The sequence below is a fragment of the Pleurodeles waltl genome, chromosome 11, assembly GCF_031143425.1.
Source record: "Pleurodeles waltl isolate 20211129_DDA chromosome 11, aPleWal1.hap1.20221129, whole genome shotgun sequence".
Classification (NCBI taxonomy): Eukaryota; Metazoa; Chordata; class Amphibia; order Caudata; family Salamandridae; genus Pleurodeles; species Pleurodeles waltl.
The window spans coordinates 340568360-340584762 of NC_090450.1; the positions used below are offsets into that span (position 1 = coordinate 340568360).

The 16403-nt window shown below is 44.3% G+C and overlaps 1 protein-coding gene across 3 annotated transcripts in view; it reads right to left on the reverse strand.

Annotated features, from left to right (window-relative positions):
- The window catches only part of FARP2 (FERM, ARH/RhoGEF and pleckstrin domain protein 2), a 1575889-nt gene that overhangs the window by 672693 nt on the left and 886793 nt on the right, over window positions 1–16403 (reverse strand). For all 3 annotated transcript variants that reach the window (XM_069213633.1, XM_069213634.1, XM_069213632.1), the window contains exon 14: window positions 4450–4619. In XM_069213633.1, the coding sequence (XP_069069734.1) occupies window positions 4450–4619 (170 nt within the window). The remainder of the gene's footprint in view (window positions 1–4449; window positions 4620–16403) is intronic.

A 16403-nucleotide genomic window follows, 5' to 3' on the forward strand; every position in this document is an offset into this window, starting at 1 on the left:
ATCTGAAAGCTTTCTCAGGTAGAAGCTGCTGCACGTTTAAGGCAAATAGATATGGACAACGTAGAAAAGGCTTTAGCTGTTGTCAATAACAGCATAAACACTCTGTTGAACAGGATTTAGTCCCTGACAAATATAGTGTTGTCTGCGATAGATATCATTCAGACAGACATGTCTCTTTTGTATCATGGGCAAAGTCAGCTGCGTTCCATCATGCAGTTAGGTTGGACGATACAGACTTTGAAAAATGGCCAAGTTCTATGGAAGTATATCAACGGTAGTGAATTGTTCACTGCTTTTAATATATCCAGGGAACAGCGGACAGTAGCTAAAGGGGAAGCGAGCTTCACCATGCTTCACATAGAGAAGTTAGAAAAGTTGCCTTTCACAGTTGCAGAGAGTCCTTCAACTGTATGGCTCCTACATGGCATCATTAATCTGCTCATTTCCACTTTTCGAAATGCTTGAAACATCTTGCTGTGGGCAGGTACGAGCGACCAGGCGATAGCTATATTAAAGAAGAGTGGGAGTTGCCCTTTGAATACAAATCTCTGAACGGCGAAACAGAGGTCTTTCTCAGCAGAAGCAAATGCGAGAATACTGTTAGTCATTCACTGATCTGCAAGCAGGTGTACCTTCACGGCCTTTGCAATGCAGGGGTTGCGAACTTGGCCTGTTTTCTGAAGGGTATTCCCGTCCCTTTGATTCGACCAGCATTTCATGTACTTTCAAATGGAACTTATGTGATGATGACCGACCAAAGCTGTTGCAGTATGCAACCAGGAATTGCCTATGCAATTTCAGTCTCTAAGGTCGTTACATGTTGTGGACAAGTTTTATTCCCCCCCACACGAGAGATAAAAGTATCAGTAATGTGGCCTCACATTGATACTGTTAATGTAAATTATGACAAGTTGAGCAGACTAAAGGTGCTACTGTTTCAAAAACGCGTTGACATCAGTTAGAGAGACGTATGCTCTCCAGAACGTGAGAGCCTCTGCAGAGATAAAATCCCTATTAAATACCTGGTTTGGTCTCCAGAATTTTCAATCCTTCGAGCAGTACAAGGATTGTCCATTTCTTTAAGGCTGTTGGGTCTGGATTTGTGTCCATCTTCCAGACTATCTTCGGAGTCATCCCATCGGCCATCCATTCACTTTTTTCAAGTATGTTTGGCGGCTTTCCTATAATTTTGGCAATGATTAGTGGAATACTACTGCTATTTCTTCTGATTCGCAGTGGTTGTGTCTTTCCAGCTATGCAAAGCAAGGGAGCCACTGCCACTAGCTCAACTGTGCCAGGAACGAATGGTTCAGGTCTTTGATGCTTCATTGCTGGAAGAATTGGAGCGGGATCGGTCAATGTTGTTCCGACCACTCATATGGTGCGTGCAACTAGTCTTTTGCTGCAGTGTGTCTTGCTGTTAGGCCAGTGTCTCCTGTGGACCAAGCACTGCTGATGAACCCTCATCGGGGACATCGCGCTAAGGTGTCAATATCTAGCGACAAATATGAACAAACTGTAGGTGTTCACAGTAGGTACTTTCCCTCTTCATACTTTCGAGGGAATTGTTTAAATAAATAACCATCCCAAGCATGTCTTGTTATCTATTGTTTGGGAACAGAAAGACGTCAGTGGTCCAAGCAGTATAAATACTTGTCACTTAAAAAGATAGTCAGAGGGATTCCAACCAGATGCCATTGCCGCTATCGATGCTGCACGTCGCCTTGACACTAACCCAGTCTTCGTGTCCCTATGGAGTCTGAGCCAGAGACCTCATTCCAAGGTAACAAAGGTTGGGGGGGCTCTTCTCACGGACATGGCATTGGCAGATTAGGTTTAACACGTCGTAGCTCTCTTTTAGGTTAGAGATTAGGTACATGACATTAGGGGATTAGGATATATTTCATATCTCATGTCATTTCAAGTTATTGCAAGATGGTGGGGGTCTTTGTATTAAGGAATCTTGTCTTTACCATCCTGTTTCTTGCACTGTTCATAATCCTAATCATTGCAGCCCATGCAAATTATCGCTGATTGCAGTTTTGCTAAATAAAACCTATTGAAACTTTACTGCATCTTCTTCATTGCATGTGTTTGATTGAGACATGCTGTTTATGTGAGAAAGGGGTAATCTCCATTTAACCACGACACTCCCTGAGATGTCACACTCTTGAGTCAATGTGTAAAGGATGTCACAAATCACCTCTCACTGTCTGGGTTTCTGGTGAGGTGCTGCATGTGGGCCGGGAGGGTTGGGACAACAGTTGCAAATTGTTGTAGGATTGGCATAGTTGCCTACAAACATAAGTACTGTCATCCTTAAACCAGCAGTCTTGCCTAGAGCAAGAGTCCAACTATGACACCACAAGACATAATATTCAGTGAATGACAAAAGCCCTTGCTCTTGCCTTTTGCTTGGGGAGGCAGTTGGCTGTGCTTCTAGCAGACATGGACAAGGCATTTGACTCAGTTAAACGGGATAACCCTGTTTGTCCTGCTTCTAAGACTATATTTCGGTCCGTCTGTTACATAGCGATCGGAGGCAACAGTACATGTAGCAGGTTACGTATTTGACATGTTTCCTGGACAGCCAGGGATGCCTCTCTGTACCTGATGTAGATTGTGTTGGTTTTAGAGGCCCTAGCAGTGTGGGTCAGGATGGATGCCCAAGTGCAGGGTTTCGGGTGGCGCTCGGAGTGCTCAGACAGGATAGTGTGATACAAAGATGACATTTTGTTTTATATGAAAATACTGGGGGCCTCTGGACCACATCTACTCCAGATCATACAAATATTCAACAAAATGTTCGGCCTCTATTTGAACATTTCGAAATCTGTGGTCTTCACCCTGAATGGGTATGCAGGACCTACTTTTAAGAGCTACAGCTTGAGTATCAGTTGCACCACAGCCAGTGGCATAACAAATGACCACAAAGCCACTGCTGTGCGAGGGGGCCCCCAACTCCAAGAGGCCCCATCAGCACAGTACAGTGGCTTGGGACGCCCTGGGTAAGTTTGGAAGGGGGCCCCTCAATGTACTGTGCAGGAGAACCCCCTCAAGTTTTGTTACGCCACTGACTGGAGCCAATTACATCTCTACTTACAGCTCTGACATGCCATTAGCCTCTACACTAGGGAACTTGACACACTTCCAGAATTTAACCCGTTAGAGGACAAATTCCTGTAGGAGTTCTAGGGGCTCACACAATCACCAAGATATAACGTTTGTTAGTGTTGCACAACTCACACATGCCCTCTGACCTAAGAAGTTCATGGGAGATTGATAGCAACACTTTAGATGACGATAACTGGTCTGATGTTTTGAGAACACCCAGGAAGGCGGCCATTCCAGCTTGTCTCCGCCTTATTGAAGTCAAATACCTCCATAAGGCATACTACCCCGAGATGTGGCCCATGGGGATGCTGAGCCCTCCAATTGGTCTATGTTGCTGCATGAAGACAGCAGATTCCTACACACGGTATGGAGCTGTACAGTGTTGAGACCCTTTTGACAGAGAATGATCTCTCCTGGACTGTTCCACTAGACCCGAGATTGATTTTTTTTTACATATCACAGACGGACTTGGATGCAAGAGATGCAAACAGGCACTCTTAATCTTGGGACTAACTTTGGCAAAAAGAGACTTAGCTGAGGCATAGAAAGCCAAACATGCCCTTCCCTGACAGTGTGGAAGCAGGAGTTAGACCATTGCATTGGGCATGAGATTGCATTGTACCAGAAGAGGGGGTGCCCCCAAAAAATCCCAAAATCTAACAGAGGTGGGCAGATTACAGGGGAATCACTCTAGAGCCAGTTCACACCATTAAAACGTGTTGACGGCCAGATTTGAACACATGGGGACAAAAGATGTGGACATAGGGAGCAGACTTAAGCGCTTGTTCACTGATAATTCAGGGGTCAACTTTTGGATAATGGGGTGGGACGTAGGGAACTAACTGTACATGTTAATGTTCATGATCATCTGGTATGCTTTTTCTTGTACTCATTGGGCTAGACTGCTTTATCACACCTGATTAATGTTGCTACTTCATCATTAGCTGTATGCAAATATTTGGCCCAAACTCTGCTGACACTGCAATTTCACGAGTGTTTCACATTACGAAGTTGGAAAAGATATGCTTCATTCGCATATTTTACTAAGAAAATGGGTTTTATGCCTGATAATACAAAATAAACATATGTGCAAGAATGGAAAAATATAATTTACACTGATTTCTAAATTTGCTGCTGAGACTTTGTGAATCGCCTAAAACTTGCAAATGTGTGCACATTTTGTAAGAAACCTAAAATGCATAGCATTCCAAAACATCTTTCTGAATTATCCACATCCATATTACAGAATACACAAGCTCAACTTGACATTTTCACTGAATTAACATACTTAATATATATGAAGTAGTATTAGCCTCCAATGTTGCTTCTCCTTACCTTCCGTCTTGCCTCCTCCTCTTCATCTACTCTAATGCTTCCAACATCACTCAGGACAGGGCTGAGGAGTGGAGATAGAGCTTGACCACCAGGGTTCCCACCTGGCAGCATCAAACTTGAAGGATTTTTTAAGATTAATGGTGAAAGAGGCGGATTATCTACCAAGAGCCCTATTGTGGAAGGAGGAAAAAGAAATATGTCACTATGACAACAATTGTTAAAACGACAATTAAAAGGGCAATTAGACCACCTAGGTTAAGATATATAAAAAAGGATCAATAATTAACCTATTGTAAGTCTAGATGTTTTAATTCTCTCCCTTTACCAACAATTTATAATTGTAACAGGAGTGTGACGGGGAGGGACATGTCAGTTAAAGTTTGTTTGCTAGTTCTAAATTGAAAAGTTCTTACAAATAATGTGTTTTTGGGAGCCATTTGGTATGCATTATAGTTCATAACGGCAACAAATGATGGGATTTCCCTACTTATGTGCATCCTAAACACAAAGACATTGGAGTTTTATCACAGAAAGGTAGCAGTGTATACTAGCACAATGATTCAAATAAATTAAGTTAATCAAAAGGGAATGTACCAGATTCCAGGGCCTACCTTTTATATGATGGTGTGATTCAGGCAGTAAATGTTTACAGTAATGTGTTTTCTGTTTAACTCAGCTCTGTTTGAGTGCTCTCACCTGTCACTATAACAGCATACATGATATACATACATTCTATAGCAATAGTTTTACGTGAGGCACAGATTTAATTGGTCCACACATTCACTTCAAACCAACAGTTTTTCATATTTATCAAGCTTCATCACCATGAAAATTCTGTAACGCATCTTCCCCCACCTCGGATTTCCACATAAGGTGCAGGCTACAATCTCTCTTGTACTATCTAAACAGGATTACGCCAATGGTCTTTACCATGGATCATCTCCATCTACTATGAAAAAACTACAAAACATTCAGAACCAGGCTGCCAGACTACTGCTACATTTAAAGCCACATGACCCCCCCCCCCCCCCCCCACCGTGAGGGCCCTACAAAGGTTGCTGGTTGCCAGAAGATCCACCTTCAAGCTGCTTTGTATCCTCCACAAAGTAATACATAGAACAGGAACACTTTTTTTATCAGGAATAAAACCACAAAATGCATTAATAAAAGAAACCTCCACTCAAGAATGGCACACCACCTGAAAACACCACCATACAAGATAAAGACAATAGGTTTTACATCTTTCTCTGTTGAAGCGACCAAACTATGGAATTCATTACCCACAAATATAAGATCCACGGAAAACTATCATATCTTCAGGAGACTACTGAAGAGTTGGCTCTTTCCTACATAATCACCATACTCAAAGAGCAGAGGACTGCATATCCCTGTATATGTAAACATTTGTAATTTCATTATATGCACATATCTAGATATGTGTATTTCTTGGTATAACTATTTTATCTTAAAATATATACATACTCTTTATTCCTGTTTTAACAAATGTATATTTTACTTACAGTTACATGCGTTTGTTTATGTGTAGATGTATGTATGAGTATATATGTATATATAATAATGTATGTGTGTGTAAGTATATATGTGTGTGTATGCTGTTCTACACTTAACATTTTCATAGGTCATTGCGTAGTTTCTATATAAGTTGTTTGAACAGATGCTTTAGCGTCTCTGTCTTTATCTATCACATTAGGTAAATATTTTAACTATTTATCTACACGCATTTCACTATTGAAATATTGAGTAAAGAAATAATGTTATAAAAGTACACAAATAAATTAACTTCAAATACTGCAACTCTTAAGAGTCTGTTTATACGATACAACTTAAATCTCAATATATTATATTCCTTACATATATTTCCTTACAATGTAATCATGTATCTATATATTTATCTCTTTAGTCCTACTGTACAAGAGGAAATAAAATTACTCTCCCAAAGCTCTAATCTGTCTCACCATCCCCTATAACTATCAATCCATCCTCTATCTCCACTCTCTGACTCATCCTAAATCAATTCTACTACTATGATCTCTAAAATAACCCTTCCTAGACTCTTCCCTACTCTACCCCTCCCGGCTCAAACTAAACCTCAGTTTACTACTATGATCTCCCAAACAACCCTACTGAATTCTCCCTTATTTAACTCTCTTTTAACTCAACCCCATTATACTACAGTAATCTCCCAAATCCCTTTCTACAGACACTTCCTCCTCCATCTCTCCTTTACTCATCCCAAACGTCATCTTGCTACTATGATCTCCCATTCAACACTTCTGGACTATACCCTCCTCTATCCCTCCATTATTCCACTCAATCCAACTAACAGACATACGTCCTCCGCTCAAAGTAAGTCATATCTCCCCTATACAAATACTGTATTCATCTTCCACTATACTAATTCACCACTAATCCATTAGGGTCCAAGAGTAGCGTGATACCCGCTGAAAGGCGCCTCGCTGCCTCGTCAGGCGTAGTATGCACTATATAAATGCAATTACAATCTTTATGCTAATTGTAATTCCTTTAATATTTATTTCCTCCTTTAAATTCAAGCAAAATGATCTCGTAGGATTTAATTCCCACAAATGTATAAAGATGAAACTACTGGCTGGGGTAAGAAAATGTGTGTTTATTATAATTCAATTAAGAAGACTTTAAAGTTCAGAATAGATACATCATTACCATATAATATTCCCAGTTATCAGGTTTTCAATTTATTACACATTTCATACTAATGTATGAAATTGTTAAATGTCAATCATAGACTTTTAAAACTGATGTACAAAGCTTGTATGTACAACTGCAGTAACTCATATATTTAATATGGCTTTAGCAGCATACAATCTTTAATTAGTAGAGACTTGTGACCCATTTATTGTCTTATTTTCCATGATCTAACCCTAAAAGCACAGAAATCTGGTAAATGGCAGACCATCGGCGCCTTTGGATTTTCCAACTCAGCTGTTTTTTCCAAGGAATTATGCTAGGTTTATTACTGATTATGTTCTCTGGTTGATGATCTCATATAAAACTTTTTCCATTACAGTTGCAGCACAGGGCAATCACAATTACTTCAAAAAATATTTAACATCCCTGTCCCTTTAACATCTTGAAGTATAGTCTGCCAAAACTAGTGGGAAAATATAGGTGGAAAGGGAAGAAAATATAGTATCATATTGAATACTAATGGATACATCAGGTCCACAAAGGGAATCAGCAACGTATTATGCACGGAAAGAGCAACAAAGAATAACCATCTGTTTGAGAAACTCGTGCCATCTTCGTGGTCTTGCTTCCGGACACTGTCTAAGAAATCACACACAGACTGCAGATTACTGAAGACATAGTATTTTGCCAAAACACCCCGCTCATCTTTGCAGTGACCAAAGAGTTCCATTAAGCCCCAGTTCTCACAACTCATTTTTAAGTGGCATTCGCGCCAAGACCTTTTGATTTTACTGAAATCAAATATATATATATATATATATATATATAATATTAATACCTACAGATGGGAGGTTCCAATCACCTCTATTCATCTATGAATATGTCAGCGTGTCATTCATATTTTTGTTCAGCCCTCCACAGCATACAGCATGGAGCACGGGGGTTGCCCACTTCAGCCACTGCCGTGGCTTTCTGTGAGTGACAGCATTCTGCTCTTGCACAAGGTGCACTTACACAGAAAATGTTGTCCTTTTGTACAGTTTTACAAAAACAATTCACTGACATTGTCAAAGCCAAAGGGCTGCAAACAACAATAGACACCTATAGGATTTGCCAATGCAAATTTTTCTTACAGCTCACATCTCCTTCCCTATTTCGAATGACAGGTCGGGGAACACTGATATTTTACTCTAAATGAACTGCACAACTGTCTTCTTCAAGTATGCCCTGAATTAGAGACTTCATTGGAACCCCTTGCTCAACAAGCAACAGTAAAGCTCCTGGGACCTTTTGTCCCACTTTAGTTGTGGGAAGACAAAAAACCTTATGAATGATCAGTAGGTCTGGATCCACTAGCCAGTATTCTGCGCTGCAGAACTGGATCATCGATGCCTTCTAGTCCTGTGATTCAGGAATACACATAACCCCCAAAACCCTAAATTTTGTTGCGTAGCTGCATTATCAATCAGCTCTATGGCAAGGTCATTATGGTGGAAATTTTGAATTTCTTAAGTTGTGGCAAATTATATCCACATACAATTATGGCAAGTTTTGTGTGGATCCCTGTGAGGCAAAATCCCACACGGAAAATAGCTCATTATAATCAGCAAAATCCAGTTTGCATTTTACCATGATTAAAGATACAAAAACATTTGTACAGTGTTGATCTAGAGTATGCAGAATTTCTTACCATACAGACCATGAGTGTAACTATTACAAGTAATACGGCTCAGCCTCATAATTAACAAACATGATTTGCTTTTCCCCACAAATGTTTTGCAAAATCGATGTTGGGCAAGCTAATGAAGTGGATTAACAAAAAGGAGCTACTGTCAGTCACAAAGTTAGTTTTTGGGCAGGTCATTCAACCTTGGTCCAGTGTGTTATCCTGGAGCAGTTAGCTTAGGAATCCATGGCACAAGGCCCCCCAAGTCGGCATCTGACAAAGTAAGTATATAAGTTAAAGGTATAAGCTCTAGTCTTGCAGGATTAATGATAGCCGGTTGTACACAGTATTGCAACTTTAGTTAAACAAGTCATGTCAGATAGAGGATATTCTAGATGGCTCTCATTCAAGAAGAGTGTAGGAACGTACCATCTTGCTTGGCATGTTACCACCATATTTCACTGTATATATGTTGTTTTAGTGTATGTGTCACTGGGACCCTGCCAGCCAGGGCCCCAGTGCTCATAAGTGTGCCCTGTATGTGTTCCCTGTGTGATGACTGTCTCACTGCGGCTCTGCTAACCAGAACCTCAGTGGTTATACTCTCTCTGCTTTCCAAATTGTCACTAACAGGCTAGTGACCAATTTCACCAATTCACATTGGCATACTGGAACACCCTTATAATTCCCTAGTATATGGTACTGAGGTACCCAGGGTATTGGGGTTCCAGGAGATCCCTATGGGCTGCAGCATTTCCTTTGCCACCCATAGGGAGCTCTGACAATTCGTGCACAGGCCTGCCACTGCAGCCTGAGTGAAATAATGCCCACATTATTTCACAGCCATTTTACACTGCACATAAGTAACTTATAAGTCACCTATATGTCTAACCTTCACCTGGTGAAGGCTGGGTGCAAAGTTACATTGTTCAGGGCAAATTCCCCGGACTTTGTGAGTGCGGAAACACCATTTCACGCGTGCACTATACATAGGTCACTACCTATGTATAGCGCCACAATGGTAACTCCGAACATGGCCATGTAACATGTCTAAGATCATGGAATTGTCACCCCAATGCCATTCTGGCATTGGGGTGACAATGACAATTCCATGATCCCCCGGGTCTCTAGCACAGAACCCGGGTACTGCCAAACTGCCTCCCCCAGCCTCTGGAAATGCTTTGATGGACACAGATGGTGCCCATCTCTGCATAAGCCAGTCTACACCGGTTCAGGGATCCCCCAGCCCTGCTCTGGCGCGAAACTGGACAAAGGAAAGGGGAGTGACCGCTCCCCTGACCTGCACCTCCCAGGGGAGGTGCCCAGAGCTCCTCCAGCGTGCCCCATACCTCTGCCATCTTGGATTCAGAGGTGTGCTGGCACATTGGACTGTTCTGAGTGGCCAGAGCCAGCAGGTGATGTCAGAGACGCCTCCTGATAGGCTCTTTACCTTTCTTACTAGGCTATCCTCCTTCCTAGGTAGCCAAACCTCCTTTTCTGGCTATTTAGGGTCTCTGCTTTGGGGAATTCTTCAGATACCGAATGCAAGAGCTCCCCAGAGTTCCTCTGCATCTCCCGCTTCACCTTCTGCCAAAGGATCGACCGCTGACTGCTCAGGACGCCTGCAAAACCGCAACAAAGTAGCAAAGACGACTACTGCAACCTTGTATCGCTTCATCCTGCCGGCTTTCTCGACTGCTTCCTGGTGGTGCATGCTCTGGGGGTAGCCTGCCTCCTTTCTGCACCAGGAGCTCTGAAGAAATCTCCCGTGGGTCGATGGAATCTTCCCCCTGCAACCGCAGGCAACAAAAGACTGCATCACCGGTCCTCTGGGTCCCCTCTCAGCACGACGAGCGTGGTCCCTGGAACTCAGCAACTCTGTCCAAGTGACTCCCACAGTCCAGTAACTCTTCAGTCCAAGTTTGGTGGAGGTAAGTCCTTGCCTCCCCACGATAGACTGCATTGCTGAGTACAGCGTGATTTGCAGCTGCTCCGGCTCCTGTGCACTCTTCCAGGATTTCCTTCGTGCACAGCCAAGCCTGGGTCCCCGACACTCTAACCTGCAGTGCACAACCTTCTGAGTTGTCCTCTGGCGTCGTGGGACTCCCTTTTCTGACTTCGGGGGACTCCGGTTCACTCCTCTTCCAAGTGCCTGTTCCGGTACTTCTGCGGGTGCTGCCTGCTTCTGTGAGGGCTCCATGACTTGCTGGGCGCCCCATCTGTCTCCTCATCCAAGTGGCGACATCCTGGTCCCTCCTGGGCCACAGCAGCATCCAAAAACCCTAACCGCGATCCTTGCAGCTATCAAGGCTTGTTTGTGGTCTTTCTGCGTCGGAACACCTCTGCAAACTTCTTCACGACGAGGGCCATCCATCCTCCAAAGGGGCAGCTCCTAGTCCTCTTCGTTCTTGCAGAACACAAAGCTTCTTCCATCCGGTGGCAGCTTCCTGGCACCCTCAGCTGGCATTTCCTGGGCATCTGCCCACTCTCGACACTGTTGCGACTCTTGAACTTGGTTCCACTTGTTTCACAGGTACTCAGGTCCGGAAATCCACTGTTGTTGCTTTGCTGGTATTGGTTTTCCTTGCAGAACCCCGCTATCACGACTTCTGTGCTCTCTGGGGGTTGTAGGTGCACTTTACACCTACCTTACAGGGTCATGGGGTGGGCTATTTTTCTAACCCTCACTGTTTTCTTACAGTCCCAGTGACCCTCTACAAGCTCACATAGGTTTGGGGTCCATTCGTGGTTCGCATTCCACTTTTGGAGTAAATGGTTTGTGTTGCCCCTATACCTATGTGCTCCTATTGCAATCTTACACTGCTTGCACTACTTCCTTTTGCTATTACTGCATATTTTTGGTATTGTGTACATATATCTTGTGTATATTTGGCATCCTCATACTGAGGGTACTCACTGAGATACTTTTGGCATATTGTCATAAAAATAAAGTACCTTTATTTTTAGTATATCTGTGTATTGTGTTTTCTTGTGATATTGTGCATATGACACCAGTGGTATAGTAGGAGCTTTGCATGTCTCCTAGTTCAGCCTAAGCTGCTCTGCTATAGCTACCTTCTATCAGCCTAAGCTGCTAGAAACACCTCTTCTATACTAATAAGGGATAACTGGACCTGGTACAGAGTGTAAGTACCCCTTGGTACCCACTACAAGCCAGGCCAGCCTCCTACAAAAAGTGTTTTAAAGATTGGTCTTGGCCAAGTCAGAATGCTAGTTCCGGTTTTACTGAGTTTGTGTCTGGTGGATCAGACTTAAATTTGTCATTCAATGCATACCTCCCTTCAAAAGTAGGAATAAAGCCTTTGTCTGATCTACGATCATGCAGAAAATACTGCCCTTCGTAACAGCAGACAAACTGCTCTGCAAAAACTTTTTACCTGGCTTTGAAAAAATTTACAGAACAAGGAGACAGCAATTATCTTTATTGCAGATGTACAATGCTGTAACTATTCCTGGTGTGCCACTTCTATTGAGAACCCTATTAGAGAGTAAAGACAAACTTTCTGGATTCATAGTGTTTGAGAGAAATTATGCAAGAAAAGTTTTATAGATCTAAATAAGTGAGGATCAGTGTCACTTCAGCACTGAAACTTTCCACGACCAAAACTTGGGGCGGTACGGGCTGAATTCAAAAGGGACATAGGACACTGACAAACTTCCTATCTCACGAATAGGGAAAGTGGCACTTTACAAAATCATATATCTCTCCAGGTTTTTCAACGTTCTACAGAAGTCACCTTTTTTGGTACCATAGCGCATGTTTAAACAAATGGAATCAGAAGTCCGTCTGTTACAGCGGGGTGGTGGGGTGACGAGGGGGCTGCGATGTTTGCATTATCCACATTTACCTGGAAACTGATTGATTGGGGCATAGCTCTCCCAGTCATGCATCTATACTACTTGGTAATACAATTGTTAATAGATAATGACTGTACATTTGCAGTGAATCGCAAACCAACCGAGTTGGCCGAAAGGTGGGCCATGGACCTGTGGGGATATGTAAAATATCCCTACAATAGATGGCAGCTGGTGGCCTCCTCCTGCCGGACAGCCACAGAGATGGAGATATGGAGGACAGTGATATGTAAGCTGGGAGGAAAGGGTAAAGTGACCTTAGTTACACCACTATGGGACTCAGCAGAATTGGTGGGATTGAGGCAGGTAAACGGTCACAGGCAATGGGATATACTTGGTACCTGCAAACTGGGGGATGTATGGTTAAACTGGAGGTTAACGACATTTATGGAACTTCAGGAGCAATATCAAATGGCAGGGAGCCTGTTTCTTTGATATCTGCTGCTCTGATCTAAGTTGCTGAAAGTTGTTGGCATGGTGACAGAAGTAGAGGAGGACAATTCCTTGGAATTTAGGGTCCTGGGCACAACCCTGAAGAAAGATGCCATATCACACATCTATGGGTTGCTTACTAATATAATAACCAGCCTGAGCTCATTAGCTTACATGTGAAATGGAAGTGGGATACGGTTAGACTGGGGGACAGCCTGTAGATACCTCAGAGAGGTCGCAATCTGTGCCAGCTTTCGACTGCAGTTCAATTTACTCTATCTGGCCTTTATACAAGAGCCAGGCCGTATCCCAACGGAAGCCTGAGAAGGTGTGGTCTCCCGCTTACAGTTCGACACACAGTATTGGGATGCCCAAGGGTTCAAGGCGTCTGACAGGGGATACAACGTAAATTGACATCAGTGGTGGGAGAAATAATACAAAATACCCACCAATTACTAATGTTGGGTATATGGTGAGACTTAACCCTCCTACTGTGTAACATAGCACGGGAGAGATGTCATAAGCTGCTGGGGGAATTCAGTAGAACAGACAAAGTGATTTATCGTGCTCTACTTGTTTTGTTTACAGTTAAATTGAAAAGGATATTTTGCACCTGCATATGGATAATGGACAATATAGTAATGCAGGTCTTGGTGATCATTTATTTTGCTTATTAGAAGAATTGAATGGTTTGGAGGCTTTTATTTATCAGGCATCTATTTACACGTTATAACAAGTAGCCCGGGGGCGTGGCCAAGATGGCGTTCGGAGCGGCAGCATAAACTGCAGCTCCGTCACCCAGCCCGCACAATTATCCTGCTGTTGAGCCCCCAGCCCCCTCCCCCCGTTGCAGGGTGGGGTAACCGCTTGGGGGGCCCCGGAGGACTGTATCGTCGACCGCGACTGCGACTTCGCAGCCGCCGTATTCCCGGAGGAAAACCCGTGCTCGCTTTCAAGACCGCGCGGCCCAGCAGATTGAAGCCGCATGCTCGGTGAACCGGAGCTGCCGCCCAGTCCCCGTCGCTGCCACAAAGGTAGGAGCTCGCCGCTGCGCCTCCGCCACGCGCGCCGGGGCTGATCTTTGGCCCGCGGAGGGCTCCCCGGCGTGCGCAGGGCCGGCCGAGTCCTCCTGTACACGGCCTTGCTCAATCTCGTGCCGCGCTGGAGCGCATCTGCTCGTGCCGCTCCTTCCCCTTGCCCAGGCACCCATCGGACGCCCGCGCGTCCCGTAGACTTGTCCCATACCTGGGACCAATTTAAATTAAGCACCGCTGCCGGCCTGAAGAACGGGGGAAAAAAAAAAGAAGAAACAAAAAAAAAAAGAATGACTTAATCGGACGTCCGCATAATCGGAGGCCGCCATTTTGGGCGTTTCAAAACTTTGTGGGGCCGGGATCCTATGGCTCAGAAGTGCCGAACCCATCGACAAAGGAAACCACACTGCTTAAACATCCCCCACAGACGTTTTGTCTCATATGTGGGATTAATTTAAGCCAAGCAATGCTGCCGTCCTGGAAAATTGCTCGCAAAAGGATCCCATAATCGGTGGCCGCCACTTTGGGTGCTTTAACAATTTGTGGGGCCGTGATCCTTCGGCCCAGAAATGACGAACTCGTCGGCAAAGAGCATCACACTGCTTCAGCACCCTCCCCACAAACGCTATGCACGCCTGGTGCACTGTTTGACCATATTTGTGCGATAACATCACCCCAAGCCCCACCGTGACCTCCTACGACACCAAGAAAAACAGAACCAGTAAAGTTGAATCACCCTACACAGGCAGTCCGAGCCCACACCAATTTTACCGCACTCCACTCCTTAGTAGTGAAGGGGTAGCTGCAGAACAAACTGCGTACAGATACCCGTGGCACAAGGGGCGCAGCCAATAACGCAAGGTGAGCCTCTTGGCGACACCCCTCAGATCAAACCTTCATAATACATCAAATATTCCTTTCAAAAACTCAAAAGATCAGGCACAGACACTGCTCCTATCTAGTCTAAAAGTGCCGAATCCACGCCTCTTCAACAGTGCGGTACCTGGCTGGCACCACTAACTGCGTCCTCCTTAAGCTGTTAGTCAACGCTTCTGGCTGATCCTCCCCAAGTTATTCGTCGGACGTGTGCCCAGATCGGCTGGCTTGCCTCAACATCTGACCAGGCGGCTTTCACTGCAGGGTCTCCAAACCCAATACTAACTCACGGACACTGCTGCAGCCCTCAAATGGTGAAACCAAAGACCACCAGAGCACCTCTCACCAAAATGGATCACACTATAACACCCCCTCCAGAAGCCCACATCACTGCGCAATCAACGTTACAGAAGCTGGAACTAACTTTACAATCACACACTTCACAATTCGAAAAAATCTTGCAAGCCATTCTAGACACTAAGACCACCTTGGAAGCCAAAATAGGCTCTGTAACAGAAGATCTCAACATCCTTCGCACGGACCAACATGCTTTGGCCGATAGAGTATCCGAACTTGAAAAAGACACGGCATCCTTACCTGGCTCCATGAAAGACCTGCAAACACAGCTAACGCAGCTGTCAACAGAAGTTGATCTCCTGAAGCGCAGAACGGAAGATGCAGAAGGCAGGTCCCGCCGCAACAACATACGCCTGGTCGGATTCCCCGAACGCACAGAGGGCTTAAGCGCGGAACTGTTCATTGAACAATGGCTCATAGACACAATCCTTAAAAACAATATCCCGAAGTTCTTCTCGGTTGAAAGAGCACATAGGATCCCAGGCAGACCTCCAGCACCCGGCTCACAGCCACGTCCTCTTATAATAAGACTCCTCAACTACCGAGACAGAGACCTTATCCTCCAACTATTTCGGAAATTAGGTCCAGTGTGCTACGAAAATGCTACGATAACAGCCTACCCGGACTTTACAGCAGAAGTGCAAAAAAAACGCAACTCCTTCTATCGTGTTAAAACATGCCTCCGCAAACACAATATCAAATATTCACTGATGTTCCCAGCCAGACTTCGAGTACAGGATGACTCTCGCACTTTCTTTTTTACTACCCCAGAAGATGCCTGGACTTGGCTGCATGCTAAAGGCCTGGCGGACCCGCTGGATGCAAGTACTCAGGATGACACTAGATCTCTCTCTACTCTGAACCGTAAACAACGCAAGAAACAAAGAGCCGGACCCTCACCTGAGCAGGCAAAATCCGAGCGCTCTCAGCTCCTCCGGGCAACATCTAATTTTGTCAATGCTTCTACCGTTGTACTACCTTTGCAAACGGAAATCGAACTGGAACAGGATACAAACTCTGACTCA